At 36.2% G+C, this 14,400-nt stretch overlaps 2 protein-coding genes across 2 annotated transcripts; one reads left to right on the top strand and one right to left on the bottom strand.

The window, feature by feature from the left end:
- The first annotated feature begins 4,473 nt into the window (after positions 1-4,473).
- LOC133031750 (uncharacterized) lies at positions 4,474-5,432 on the top strand. The gene is made up of 3 exons (XM_061105393.1): positions 4,474-4,488; positions 4,567-5,165; positions 5,279-5,432. Exons 1-3 carry the CDS (start codon positions 4,474-4,476, stop codon positions 5,430-5,432), a joined length of 768 nt encoding a protein of 255 aa, XP_060961376.1.
- A 4,612-nt stretch (positions 5,433-10,044) lies between these two features.
- Positions 10,045-14,102, bottom strand: LOC115704781 (pentatricopeptide repeat-containing protein At1g59720, chloroplastic/mitochondrial). Its single transcript, XM_030631987.2, has one exon. It carries the CDS (start codon positions 12,016-12,018, stop codon positions 10,198-10,200), a length of 1,821 nt encoding a protein of 606 aa, XP_030487847.2. The 5' UTR covers positions 12,019-14,102; the 3' UTR covers positions 10,045-10,197.
- Between the last annotated feature and the right edge of the window lie 298 nt (positions 14,103-14,400).

Below are 14,400 nucleotides of genomic sequence, written 5' to 3'. Positions count from 1 at the left end.
ATTTCACAATGTATAATATTTTCCTATTTAATATTAGAAATAATAAGTAGTCTAGAAATAACTATCTAGAAAATATCTCAATTTAACTAAGTATCTTTTCAAAAAAAAATTGAAAAATATCTAATTTAAGTTATTATAGAAAGAATCCAAAACTTAAATATTTTCAAATTTGAATTCAATTAAATATCAAAAATTAAGTTGTAACCACTTGATTTGAAAAATATTCCATTTTAAGTTTAAAACTAACTTAAAAAATATCTCAAGAATCTTCAATAACCGATTCCTAGAATTCCTCAACTTAATTTCAAATTCAAAAAATATTCAAATTTAAGTTAGATAAGAAAAATGAGTTAAAATAACTAATTTATAACTTAAATAGGAATATTTAATAAATAAGCTTCAGAAAGAATCTAGTTAGTTAAAATTCTTTATTTAATTAAATATAAGAAAAATACAAATAGTTTATCTAGAAATAATATCTAAAAACTAAGAGTGTTTTTCTTAAAATTAACTTTAAAATATTAAAATAAAAATAAATTTCATATATTTTAAAAAGTTAATTATGTTGCTACTCAATTTTATTAGGTTAAACTAATTTAATTAACCTAACAGAGTTATTCAAATCAGGCAAATGTGCCTTCACAATTGGGGTAGTTCATGTGAGGGGGAGCTGGGTTCAGTATGTCGTACCCACTTCTATTGGCCCCTAACTCTCACACAAGACCCAAAAGAGAGGAATTCAACCTTAAAATAAATAATTGTTATTAATTGAATAGGTCCAAAAAAAAAAATGGACCTAAATAAAATCTATCAGGGTGTGACATTTTATTTAGCAACAACCTATATGCATCTATAATAAAATAAACATATAGGCTCACACAGGCACACAGATTTGGATGGACCCTATCATGTTACTAGGTCATACACAGATGAAAGAAGAATGTAAAATTTACCTGTTACAAATTATTTACTTGACCTATTGACAATTGAACCATGGGTTAAAATCAGATCATTGGATTTGTCAACAAGTTAACCATGGCAATTTAGATCAAGCAATAATAGGTTTTATAAAACTTACACATAAGCTAAAACACATACTCCTGCAACAAGATAAACTGGATAGTTGGATGTAGGATTTATTTAATTTTAAATAATTAAATTTCAAAAATAATAAATAATTATAAAAAAAATATTTTCGGTTTTTAAATTAAAATAAAATAATATTTAAAATTAAACCTACAATTTAAAAAAATTAGGTTTCAACTAACCTAAATATCATTTCAAAAATTTGCTGATCACTTTTAAAAATTTATTGTTATTTTATAAATTAAATATTCAATAAAATAAAAAAATGATAAATTAATATTCTTTTGTGATTTTATAATTTAATTCAAATAATAAAAAAATAACAAAATTTAAAAGTTAGCAAAATATCTTATTTCTATTCAAAATGTCATGATTATAGTAATCTTATTTTAAATTTAAATAAGGTCAAATTATTTAAAAAAAAATTAATTTTAAAAAAATTAATATCTGATCTTACATTTAAAAATAAGATAAAATAATCAAATTTAAAAATAAGATAAAAAATTAAGCAAAAAGATAGATTATAACCTATTTTCAAATTCAAATTACACTAATATCTAAAATTAATTTTAAAAAATCAAATTAATTTATTTCTGATAATTAGATTTGAAAATTGAAAAATAAAAAAAAAATACAAAACTACACAAAAAATCAGAAGTTAATTCCATGAAATAGCATGAAAAATCGAAGAAAACGAAAAAAATTGCAAGTGGTACGGACAGTATTGCATACTGTCCACACGCACGAGCAGGGGTGCATGACCGAAGGTCCTCGGCGCAGGAGGCTGCATGCAGCCTCTTCGCGCGCGCGAGGGAGGAATTTCAGACAAAACCGTGTCTGAGCGCGTGCTGTCGAGGATATCACCCTCATCCGCGCGCGTAGGTGGGTTGACAACATCCCGATATTTTTCGATTTAAAAAAATTCATAACTAATTCAAATAAAATCGAAATTAAGTTCTGCAAAAAAGTAAATTGCTTAATTTTTTTTCAAATTATCCAATAAAAATAATTCCAGAAACAGAATTTCAATTATTTTTCACGAAAAATTCACAAACATCAATCAATCATCATATAACACATAGATCAACATGAAACCATCCAAATCACATACAAATCATTTTAAGTCCAAATTTCTTGCAAGCAAATCAATTACCATGGCTCTGAGGTCAGTTGTTGGAATTTATTTTACCAGGATCTTAGATCTACTCACAAGTATGTTGTTTAACACCCTAAATATGAACTTTCTAAAACGATAATTAAACACATATAAAGTTAAGAAAACCTTACATTGGTAACAGCAGAATAATATGTCTCATTCCACTCAGATCTCTAACCCTTGTATCCTTTCTGTCGCAGAGTATTATCAAGATCTGAGCCCGAATGTCCTTCTCTTTGAATGTGATCCTTCACAGTCTTCCAATCTATGATTGAGGTACCACTTGCTGTGTGTGGGCACTACTCTATCACTAGAGGGTTCGAAATTGAGAAGAAGAATAGAGAGAGAGAGAGAGAGAGAGAGAGAGAGAGAGAGAGAGAGAGAGAGAGAGAGAGAGAGAGAGAGAGAGAGAGAGAGAGAGAGAGAGAGAGAGAGAGAGAGAGAGAGAGGAAGGGTCAGCAATAGAAAGAGAAAGAGGAAGGCTCAGTTTTTTGAAAAAAGGCAATCTTTGAATTACTGACAAAAGCATATTTTTGACTGAGCCATCACTTTCTATTTATAGGCAACTACTAGGTTTAGGTTAGTAATTATTTGGCATTAAAATAGTAAAAATATTAATTGGAAAAAGCCCATCAAGTGGCCGGCCACAGGTGTTATTGGGCCTCACTTGGATTTTGCAGTTTTCACAATTTTTATTTCTATTTTCTCAAAAACGCCAATTTTCTAATTCTAACCATTTAAATGCCAAAACTAATTATTCAATAACTAAAATAGATTATTAAATAATATTGTCATTTAATATAATTATTAATTAGACATATAGAGTCTCTTAATTAATAAATAAACCTAGAATCTCTTTTCTTTACAATTTCACCCATGCTTAGTGAAAATTCACAAATTAGACATAGTCTAACTTTAGAATTATAATCGATTAATTATAAATCAATTATTGAGTCTTACAAGCAGTATGGTCTCAACTAGAATGGGGACCATGGATCTATATGCTGAGCTTCCAATAAGCGAACCGAATTTACTAAGTAAATTCCCTACTTATTAATTCCTTGTTGAATCCACTCTTAGAACTTGGAATTGCACTCTCAGACTTATATAGAGCATTCTACATGTTTCACGATATAGATATGCTATCTCATTTAACCATCGTTATAATCTTAATGTGATCAAAGATCCTCTATATAGATGATTTACATTGAGATGTGATAAATTTACCGTTTTAACCCCTCAATGTATTTGGCCTCTTAAAACACTTATCTACCTGTAAATGAAGTTTTAGTGATCTAAGAATTAGTCACTGAAACAAGAGCTCATCCATTTACTTCTATTTAGCTAAGCTCGAAGGGAATCATCACTTGACTTCTATACACCAGTAGAAGCTATAGATTCCATATTTATGTTCAGCGCTCCCACTCAATCATACTATCATGTTCCCAAAATATACGTATCACCCTGACCCAAAAGTAGGCTTAACTAATAAATCAAAGAGCATGAATAACACTCCTGAGTTGAGCCTAAGCATATCAGGATTTAGATTCTTTTAATCTAAGATCAACTACTGATATTGACTTGGAAAGATACAACGGTAAAATTATATTATCTTAACTAAGTTCGATATCGGTTCAGTCCAATGTATACTCCATACATTCGAAACCAGTATACTTTACCAATGTCCTGGAAAGAACATAACACTTACTCCAAGTGTAATTACACATCATCGCTGATTATCACATCTGTGTAAATCCAAAACACTGATGAAACAAGGACTTAGTCTTTTGAATCATATACTCACAATCACATTCCACTGTGTTGACAATACTGTAATTGTGAATAAATATATATGTTCTGGACTTAACAGATTTTGTGCATATATTAAACATATTAAACCATAAGCATGAAAAATTCATGCAAACATAAATCACTTCAAATTTCTTAGATTGACAACTAATCAGATTGTAATGGGTTTTATTTAGGGCACAAAACCCAACAATGTACCAACTATCTATTAATGTAAATTCTCACCTATGGCTATGCCCCAATCATGAACCCATATCTATAAGGTTCGACTTTATTAATTGGTTAGTGGAGGAACTGTGTTTTGATGAACTAACAAGTGTGGAATTCATTCAGAGTCGCCACTAGAGTCTGACTGCCGATGAGAATTTTGGTGTTATTGATACAAACAAACCTTTTCGTTTTGATGGAAACCATTTTAAAAGATGGAAACAGAAAATGTTATTTTTCCTCACTACGAAAAAGGTTGCTTATGTTCTGACGACTGATAAAAACCTGTTGTTTCTGATACTGCAAAGGATGATGAAAAGCAGAAGCAAACTGCTGATTTGACAAGCTGGGTCGAGAATGATTTTCTGTGCAAAAATTATATTCTCAATGGTTTATCTGACAATTTCTATGATTACTATAATTCTGACAAAATTGCCAAGGAAATCTGGGACGCACTTCAAAAGAAATACGACACTAAGGAGGCTGGAACTAAGAAGTACGTTGTCAGCCGCTACCTCAAATTCCAGATTACTGACGATAAATCAGTGGAGGGTCAGTCTCATGAACTTCAGAAAATTGCTCACGAAATAATTTCTGAAGGTATGTCTTTAGATGAACAATTCCAAATTGCTGTTATTATTGACAAATTGCCTCCTGGTTGGAAAAATTTTAAAAGTATTCTCACACACAAAACAAAAGAATTTTCTTTGGAAAGTCTGATCACTCACCTTCGCATTGAGGAGGAGGCTCGTAAACAGGACCAGAAAGAAGAAGTGCTTGTTGTGTCAAACAACAACACTACGAAATCTAGTGCGATTCTAAAACCCACTGGGAAAAATTTCAAGAATCAGAATCGCAAGCATGCTCCAAACCGTAACAATAATTCTTGGAATAATAATAAGAATTGGTTTCAAAGGAACCAAAACAAACAACAGCAACCCCTAATAAGAATGACCCAGCACCGTTTTTGTGCTTTCTCTGTCACAAACTGGGTCATATGGCATGCAAGTGTCGGAACAGGTCTAGTTCTGCTCCGCAGGCTAACCTGACTGAAGAGCTGCCTTATACAACTATGATTTCAGAGATCAACCTGATTGGTGGATCAGAAGGGTGGTGGGTAGACACTGGTGCTTCTCGCCATATCTGCTTTGATCGTGCGATGTTCAAAACATAGACAACTGCACCCGAGGATAAGAAAGTGTTGTTAGGCGACTCTCACACTTCTATTGTTGCTGGTACTGGGGATGTGGAATTAAAGTTTACCTCTGGAAAAACCATGATTCTCAAAGAAGTCATGCATACTCCAGAGATGAGAAAGAATATAGTCTCGGGCTATCTCCTCAACAAAGCGGGGTTTACACAGACTATAGGGGCTGATTTATTTACTTTAACTAAGAATGAGATTTTTGTGGGGAAAGGGTATGCTACTGAAGGCATGTTTAAATTGAATGTTGAAGTTAATAAAGTGAATGTTTCTGTTTACTTGTTGTGCTCTTTTAATACTTGGCATGCTAGACTCTGCCACGTCAACAAACGAATAATTAAAAATATGAGTAGTTTACGTTTAATCCCTAAATTATCTTTGAATGATTTTGAAAAATGTGACTTTTGTAGTCAGGCTAAGATCACAAAAACACTACATAAATCTGTAACTAGAGAAAGTGAACCTCTAGATTTAATTCATTCGAATATTTGTGAATTCGATGGTGTTTTAACTAGAAATGGAAAACGATACTTTATCACTTTTATTGATGATTGTTCTGATTTTGCCTATGTGTATTTAATGAAAAATAAAAGTGAAGCTCTTGATATGTTTAAGTTATTTGTGGCTGAAATTGAGAATCAACTTAGTAGAAAAACTACGTAGTGATAGAGGCACTGAATATGATTCTACTGCTTTTGTTGATTTTTATAACTCACATGGAATTATACATGATAAAACTGCACCGTATTCACCTGAAATGAATGGTAAAGCTGAAAGAAAGAATAGAACCTTTACTGAATCTATTGTTGCCATCTTACTTAATTCTGGTGCTGCTTCTCATTGGTGGGGAGAAATTCTCTTAACTGTCTGCTATGTGCTTAATAGAGTACCTAAATCTAAAAGCAAGATTTCTCCCTATGAGATTTTGAAAAATAGACAACCAAATATTTCCTATTTTAGAACTTGGGATTGTTTAGCTTATGTTCGTATTCCTGATCCTAAGAGAATTAAGCTAGCAAGTAGAGCCTATGAATGTGTATTTTTAGGGTATGCTGTTAATAGCAAAGCCTATAGGTTCTATGATCTTAATGCGCATGTGATAGTGGAATCTAATGACGCTGATTTTTTCGAAGATAGATTTCTATTTAAATTGAGAAATAGTGGGGGCGCATCAACTAGCAATCTTCCAGTAATTAGGAGTAATGAACAAACTAAGGATTTAGAAACTGAACCTAGAAGAAGTAAGAGAGTAAGGTTAGCTAAAGATTTTGGTTCTAATTTCTGTGCTTATACCTTAGAAGAGGATCCTGCTAACCTCCAAGAAGCTTTGACTTCTTTAGATGCAGATCTTTAGCAAGAGGCCGTAGATGATGAAATGGACTCTCTTGTGACCAACAAAACCTGGCGTGTTGTAAACTTACCCCCTGGCTGTAAGACTATAGGTTGTAAGTGGATTCTGAAAAAGAAATTGAAATCCGATGGAACTGTTGACAAATACAAGGCTCGTTTGGTAGCCAAGGGTTTTAGACAGAGAAAGAATGTAGATTTCTTTGACACCTTTTTACCTGTCACTAGGATAACATCCATTAGAGTTTTAATTTCATTAGCTGCCATACACAACTTAATTGTGCACCAAATGGATGTGAAGACTGCATTCCTCAATGGTGACTTAGAAGAGGACATCTACATGGATCAACCCGAAGGGTTCGTGATCCCTGGTCAGGAACATAAGGTTTGCAAGTTGGATAAATCTCTGTACGGTCTAAAGCAGGCACCTAACCAGTGGCATGAAAAATTCGACACTTTAGTCATTTCAAATGGCTTTAAAGTGAACGAAAGTGACAAGTGCATCTATTACAAATCTGAAAATGACATATGCACAATCATATGTCTATATGTTGATGACTTGCTCATTTTTGGCTCTAACATTCATGCTGTTAACACTGTAAAATCAATGTTGTGTTCCAACTTTGATATGAAAGACCTCGGAGAAGCAAGTGTAATCCTTGGAATAAAGATTACTAGGTCTGATAAGGGAATCTCTCTAGATCAATCTCACTACATTGAGAAGATTCTAAAGAAATATAATTACTTTAACTGTAAACCTGCTTATACCCCATATGACCCAAGTGTAAAATTATTCAAGAACACTGGAGATGGAGTAAGACAGTCAGAGTATGCTAGCATAATCGGCAGCCTCCGATATGCTACTGACTGTACTAGACCCAACATTGCCTATGTCGTGGGATTGTTATGCAGGTTTACCAGTAGACCTAGTATAGAGCATTGTCATGCTATTGAGAGGGTCATGAGATACCTTAAAAGAACCATGAATCTTGGATTACATTATCAGAAGTTTCCAACTGTCCTAGAAGGATACAGTGATGCTGACTGGAATACTTTATCAGATGACTCCAAAGCAACTAGTGGCTATATTTTTAGTATAGCTGGTGGAGCTGTTTCTTGGAAATCAAAGAAACAAACTATTTTGGCACAGTCCACCATGGAGTTTGAAATGATAGCACTAGTAATTGCTAGTGAAGAAGCAGGTTGGTTGAGAAGCCTGCTAGCTGAGATCCCTTTATGGGAAAGACCGATACCGGCTGTGTTGATCCACTGCGATAGTACCGCGACTATTGCAAAAGTTCAGAATCGTTATTACAACGGTAAGAGACAACAAATACGTCGTAAACATAGCACTGTTAGAGAGTTCCTCTCTATTGGAGCAGTAAGAGTGGATCATGTACTCACTGATGAAAACTTAACCGATCCTTTGACGAAAGGATTAGCTAGAGAGAAAGTTCTTAAAACCTCAAAAGGTATGGGACTATTGCCCTTAGAATAAATGAGTCACTCATAATGGTAACCCGACCTATAAGACTAGAGATCCCAAGAAATAGGTTCAATGGGTAATAATAAGTTATGATGTGATAAGGATGAGATCATGCTATGTAAAGCATGAAATCCTGAAGCGATAGAAGGTTGAGATAATAGAAACTCTTAATGAGATCTATACTCTATGTAGAGTGGAGTACCGAGCTACAGGAGTACTCTTGATAGACTCACCTACGTGAATGTGGAAGTGGGGTCGCTTCCTATGAAATTTGGGCAAATTTCTAGAGCGTTCACTACACTGGGATAGACGTGCATGTCCATTAAAGCACAGGCTTTTGGATTACACCCAAGAAAGGTTGTGCGTGGTACATCGTTACAGATAGAGTTCAAGACTACGAGTCACTCTAGTATATTCTAAGTTGTATTCACAACGCAAAGGTTCAAATCGAAAGATGCCTTTGTTTATGCTCAATCTTATTGCTTAAAATACTGCTCGAAAAGATATTTTTTAAAAATTTCACGTGGGGGATTGTTGGAACTTTGTGAAATGTTAAAAAATGATGTGTGTGAGTAGGAGTCCCACATGGGATAGAAACACTTCATTTGAAGTGTATAACTAGTGCAAGTTTAAGATATGGGTTTGGGCCCCAAGGGGTACCTAGTTTTGTGCGCATGGGTGAGGACTCACACACCGGACCACCACACACGCGCGCGCCGCCGCCGCCGTCCGACCGACCGAGCCGAGCTGGCGGGTGTGGTGTCACCTTATTTTTTGGAGAAATTTTATTTCTTAAATTATTATTTATTTAATTAATTAAAACAATTTTCTTTTTTAAATGAAAACGTGTTTGATTAATTAGTAAACAGAGATGCTTCCTGATTTATAGCATCTTCCTGATTTTTTGCATCGTTCACATGATCCCATGTTCCAACGTTCCCATCCAGTAACGTATTTCTTCCCGCTACTACTATCAGCTATAATACGACTGAACAGTGGGAGAAAGATATATAACTTTTCATTCTGAAATATTATAGTATATATACACACTACTATATTACATATTTATATTTTCGCTTCGAGCAGTAGTCGGTTTTGGGTGTTTAATTTCGACGGTTCTCTATCGTGCAATAGAGTTCCGATACAGTGTGTTCGACTGGGCTATTTTATCCTGGGGACGACGAGGCTGATAGTCTGCTTGCACAAATCTGGGCAGTGCCGCGAACGTCTTAAAGAGAGCGACCTAGTCCGCGACTCAACCCAGATTCTATTTCGGTAACTTCGTTCCTTTTATTTTCTGCAGCAACTAGTTTCTAACAATAAGGTTCGACTTTATTAATTGGTTAGTGGAGGAACTGTGTTTTGATGAACTAACAAGTGTGGAATTCATTCAGAGTCGCCACTAGAGTCTGAAAGCTTATTCTCAACATAGTACTCTTGGGGAAGGAAGCTTATTGATCAATCAATTTTGTTGTAACACTATTCTCATATTTTTTTTGTTCTTTTTTTTTTTTTAACTTTTATTTTGATGATATCATCTGTGGCATTTGCATTCCCTCATTGGTCAAATTTTCATTCCCATGCTTCGTGTTTTTTGGTATTTTTGGTAGAAACTGGTTATTGAGGATTATTTTATTCTGTACATGATTTCATTGCTGAAGGTGATATTATTCCATAATGTTCTTTTTCTACTTAAGAGGCTGTTGAGCATAGGAATATTATATTTATTAAGGCGTTGAAAAGAAAAAAAAAATTATCAAAGAAATATAAGCGTTTTACTATTTAATAAATTTCCATTGCTTGTAGCTGTTTCAAAGAAGACATGATACAGTTTTACTTATTTTTTTAAAGCTTAAGTACACGTACATATAAACAATATTAGATCTTAAAAAAACAAAGGATTCACCAATAATCCATGCAGGAACAGGAGCCATGAGTAAAATGATGGAACCTAGCACGATCTCTCATGATGATGTCCACATTAAAGGCACTGGAAATCAATTTGAATACATTGTGGCAATCGTTGCATACTCTAAGGTTCTTAAATATGCGTATAGGAATGCCTGGTTTCGAGTTTAGAAGCCCGAAAGCAAGGGCAATTCTTTCACTATGCAAGTCTAGAGAGTGCTCTTTCGTATCGCCCTCTTCATTAACCAAAGGCGCCTGTGAATAATCTGGTGAATATCCCATTAACTGGAGTCGCTCTTTAATAACATCCAGAAACTTATATATTTCCTTACATTCAGGATGAGATGAATCCCCAGCAAAAAATTCATGAGTGATTCCATCAACCTCAATTATACTACAGCCCGGCTCTTTCGATATACCTTCTTTTGTCATCAATTTCCTTAACAATCCAACATCATCCCAACGGCTAGCAGATGCATAGACACTTGACATGAGGACGTAAACCCCACTTGAAGCAGCATCCTCAGACTCTAGGATTTGTCTAGCTACTTCTTCACTAAGCTCAACACTTGCCCTTTGCTTGCCACAAGCATTGAGTAGACTCCTCCAGATTACAGCATCTGGTTTCATTGGCATATTTCTGACCAAATTCAGAGCTTCATCAATGAAACCAGCACGAGCAAAAAGATCAACTAGGCAACCGTAATGCTCTAGTTGGGGTTGAATCTTGTACTTTTTCACCATCAGTTCGAAATACTTACGCCCCTCACTAACTATGCCTGTGTGATTACATGCACTCAAAACACCAACAAAGGTGATTGAATCAGGCTTAAAAACCTCTGTTTCGATCAAACGAGCAAAACATTCCAAAGCTGCCTTAGCCTGCCCATGCATAGCAAATCCTAAAATCATTGAATTCCATGTAGTTATATCACGGTTGGACATTCTATCAAAGACTTGCTGAGCAATTTCTAAGGATCCACATTTGCAATACATATTTATCAACTCAGAGGCAACCAACACATCACTAGCCATAGCTGGATTAGGCATCCTTAATAAATAAGAATGAACCCACATTCCTAAAGACAAGGCACCAATTCCAGCACAAGCATTTATAATGCTTTGCATTGTATACCCATCAGGCTCAAACATGTTCTGCATCTCCCTAAACAATTTCAACGCATTTTCAAACTCACCTGATTGAACAAATGCATCAATCATTGCGTTCCAAGATACCAAACTTCTAACGTGCATTTTCTCAAACACTTTGTGAGCTAATTCTAAATGTCCGCAAGAGGCATAGAAGTGAATCAAACTGTTGCTTATATAAACGTCCGAACCTAACCCAAATTTCACAACATGGGCATGTAATTGTTCCCCTTGGGAAAGGGCAAACAAGTAAGCACAAGCTTTAAGAACAAAGGGATAAGTATATTTATCAGGGTTAACAACTCCTCCTTCTAACATCTTACAATATAGTTGTATGGCCTGATTTTTGTGATTATCGCTACGGGCACATCCCCTAATGAGAGTGTTCCACATGAATGAATTTGGGTTCTCAATCTGACCGAAGACCCGAAAGGCATAGGCAGTGTCAGCCATGGACGAGAAATGGAGGATTCGACTATATATGAAAAGTGTATGGGAATTATTAGCGGTGGAAGTGGTACGCAAAGTGTGAGCGTGTATTTGTTTTAACTGAGACATGTCTGTACAGTCTTGTAAGAGTCGGAGAATACGGGTTTGGTGGGAGCATGAAGGCCCTCCAATGTTGTCAATGGGCATTGTACAAGTTTGTGTGATTGCCAGAGCCATATTTGCCGTGTTTGAATTGGGAAAATGAAAGCAGAAAAGTAATAGAGAGATAGAAAGTGAAGTTGTGTTATATTCTCATATATGGAAAGAGGTTCACACAGAGGCTATTGGCTTTAGTGAGAGTAAAAGGAAAGATGAAATTTCTTGGGAAAAGAGGATAGTGAGTAAACCGTTAGAGAGAGAGAGAACTGAAAGGAGGAGGGTTGGCATTGTGTTTTTTTTTTTTTTTTTTATTGTTTGGTAATGCGAGGAGAGCAAAGAAAAAATGTAAATGGAAAAAAGTTTGAGAAAAGAAAAGAAGTTGGTGTGTGTTGGGGGTTGTATGTGGAGAGAAAGGGGTGGGTTGGTCCGAGTAGTGCAAGAGAGAGACAGTGTCAGTATAGTTGAGTGAGTTAGTTAGTTGTTCTAACTAACTTTGTAACGGTTTTCTTAGTCTGTTAATTCTTGTTTTTATTTCTGTTGCTTTCTTACACTTGTATATAAATACAGTCAGTAATAACAAGAGAACTCAAGTTCTGGGTTTACTCATTTTGATACACTCTGTTTTCTCTCTCTCTCTCTCTCTCTCTCTCTCTCTCTCTCTCTCGTTTTGTTACTTTGTTCTGTAAAGTTTCATACTCTGAAACTCTACATGGTATCAGTCGCCCTCGACTAGCGTCATCAATGGAGTCTACCTCCTCCGATCCTGTTCCGGCCACCAGAACTTCTGCTTCTGCAATGTCAAACCAGTTGCATTCCAACTGGAATCCCTTTTCTCATTCCTTAACCTCTGTTTTGACTGTCAAACTTAATCGTACTAATTTTCTCTCTTGGAAATCTCAGGTGATCCCTACCGTAATCGGACACGAACTGGATGAGATCTTGTTGGCTGGCAATCCTCCTCTACAACATCTTCTTACCGGAGAGCCAAACCCTGAATATAATCAGTGGAAAAGAAAAGATCAACTTCTTCTGTCATGGCTCCGATCGTCCATGTCAGAGGGTGTTCTTGCATTAGTCGCGAGTTTTTCCTCCTCTCACGCAGTCTGGCATGCCCTTGAACAAAAATTTTCGAGTCAATCTAAAGCAAGACTGCTTCAGCTCAAGAATCAGTTCTCTACGATTCAAAAAGGAGGTCAAACCATCTCGGACTATGTTGATAAAGTCCAGGCCATTGCCGATTCTCTTGCGGTGGCTGGCTCTCCAATTCTTGATCAAGATCTCATCCTGCAACTACTCAATGGTCTTGGACCAGAGTACGATCCCGTCGTCTCAGGGATCACCGCCCGTAGTGACTCACTCACATTCGAAGAAGTACAGGCTTTATTACTCTCTCATGAGAGTCGCCTGGATCATCACAGCTCCCTTACAGACCAGTCCATGAAACTTCAAGCCAATATAGCATTCACTGGCTCAAGAACTAATACCTATCGCCCACCACAGTTCCCCAAAACTGGTGCCAAACCAAACTACAGAAGCCATAATCCCCCAAATCGACCTCTATGTCAGTTGTGTCTTCGTTATGGCCATACAACACCAGTATGTCACTACCGGTTCGATAAGAACTGGGTTACCCCTAAACCTGGTTCATCTTCCACTTCTCAGAATCAACCTCCTCGAGCATTCATCACTGAACATGAATTTGAGTACGATCCTCAAGCCTTTGCTGCTTCATTTGTTCCTGACTTTGGGGATGACTCGGGCTGGTTTGTCGACACGGGGGCTACAAATCATGTCACGAATGACATTGGAAATCTCGACTCAGCAATAGCCTATCCAGGACCCGAAGGACTTGCGGTTGGAGACGGTAAGAAACTCCTAATTTCCAATATTGGTCTTGCCTCTCTATCTGCATCTAATGCTAAGTCTCTAAAATTACAATCTGTACTTCATGTCCCTGCAATTACTAAGAACTTGGTCAGTGTATCACCATTAACTAATGACAATTTTGTGTTTCTTGAATTTCATAAATCATGTTGCTTTGTCAAGGACAAGCAAACAGGGAAGGTGTTGCTCAAGGGGACTCTTATGTGACAGTCAGTAGTCCCGTGATCCGTAAGGGGAAATACCGGGTAAGCTGTGCAATCCCACATCGCCTGGGGAAGGTCAAGTAGGATGATTCTGAGACTGTGTAGGTATGGGACTGCACAGTTGAAGAGAGCTTAAATGGATTGATTGGTACTACCTATGTCAACAAGGTGCATCTTGTTTTTCAGTAGCCCATCTCGAAAGAACTCCACAGTTAAGCGTGCTTGGCCTGGAGCAATTTCAAGGATGGGTGACCTCCTGGGAAGTTTTCCTAGGAAGCGTTCGAGTGAGGACAAAGCACGCTGGAAACACTCGTGTTGGTCTGTAGGGTCAGTCATCAGTCCATGAAGCAGCGAGTGGCGTACTCGTGTATAA

This window comes from Cannabis sativa, chromosome 1 (assembly GCF_029168945.1).
Source record: "Cannabis sativa cultivar Pink pepper isolate KNU-18-1 chromosome 1, ASM2916894v1, whole genome shotgun sequence".
NCBI lineage: Eukaryota > Viridiplantae > Streptophyta > Magnoliopsida > Rosales > Cannabaceae > Cannabis > Cannabis sativa.
Note: the sequence above shows the minus strand (reverse complement) of the source record. Positions and strands in the feature narration are given on the sequence as shown.

Bases quoted from the DNA above. Each gene is read 5' to 3' on its own strand.
- LOC133031750 (XM_061105393.1), top strand. The intron at 5,166-5,278 runs GTTTCAAAGGAA...GTGTCGGAACAG, and splicing joins TGGAATAATAATAAGAATTG to GTCTAGTTCTGCTCCGCAGG.
- LOC115704781 (XM_030631987.2), bottom strand. From the start codon at position 12,018: ATGGCTCTGGCAATCACACAAACTTGTACAATGCCCATTGACAACATT.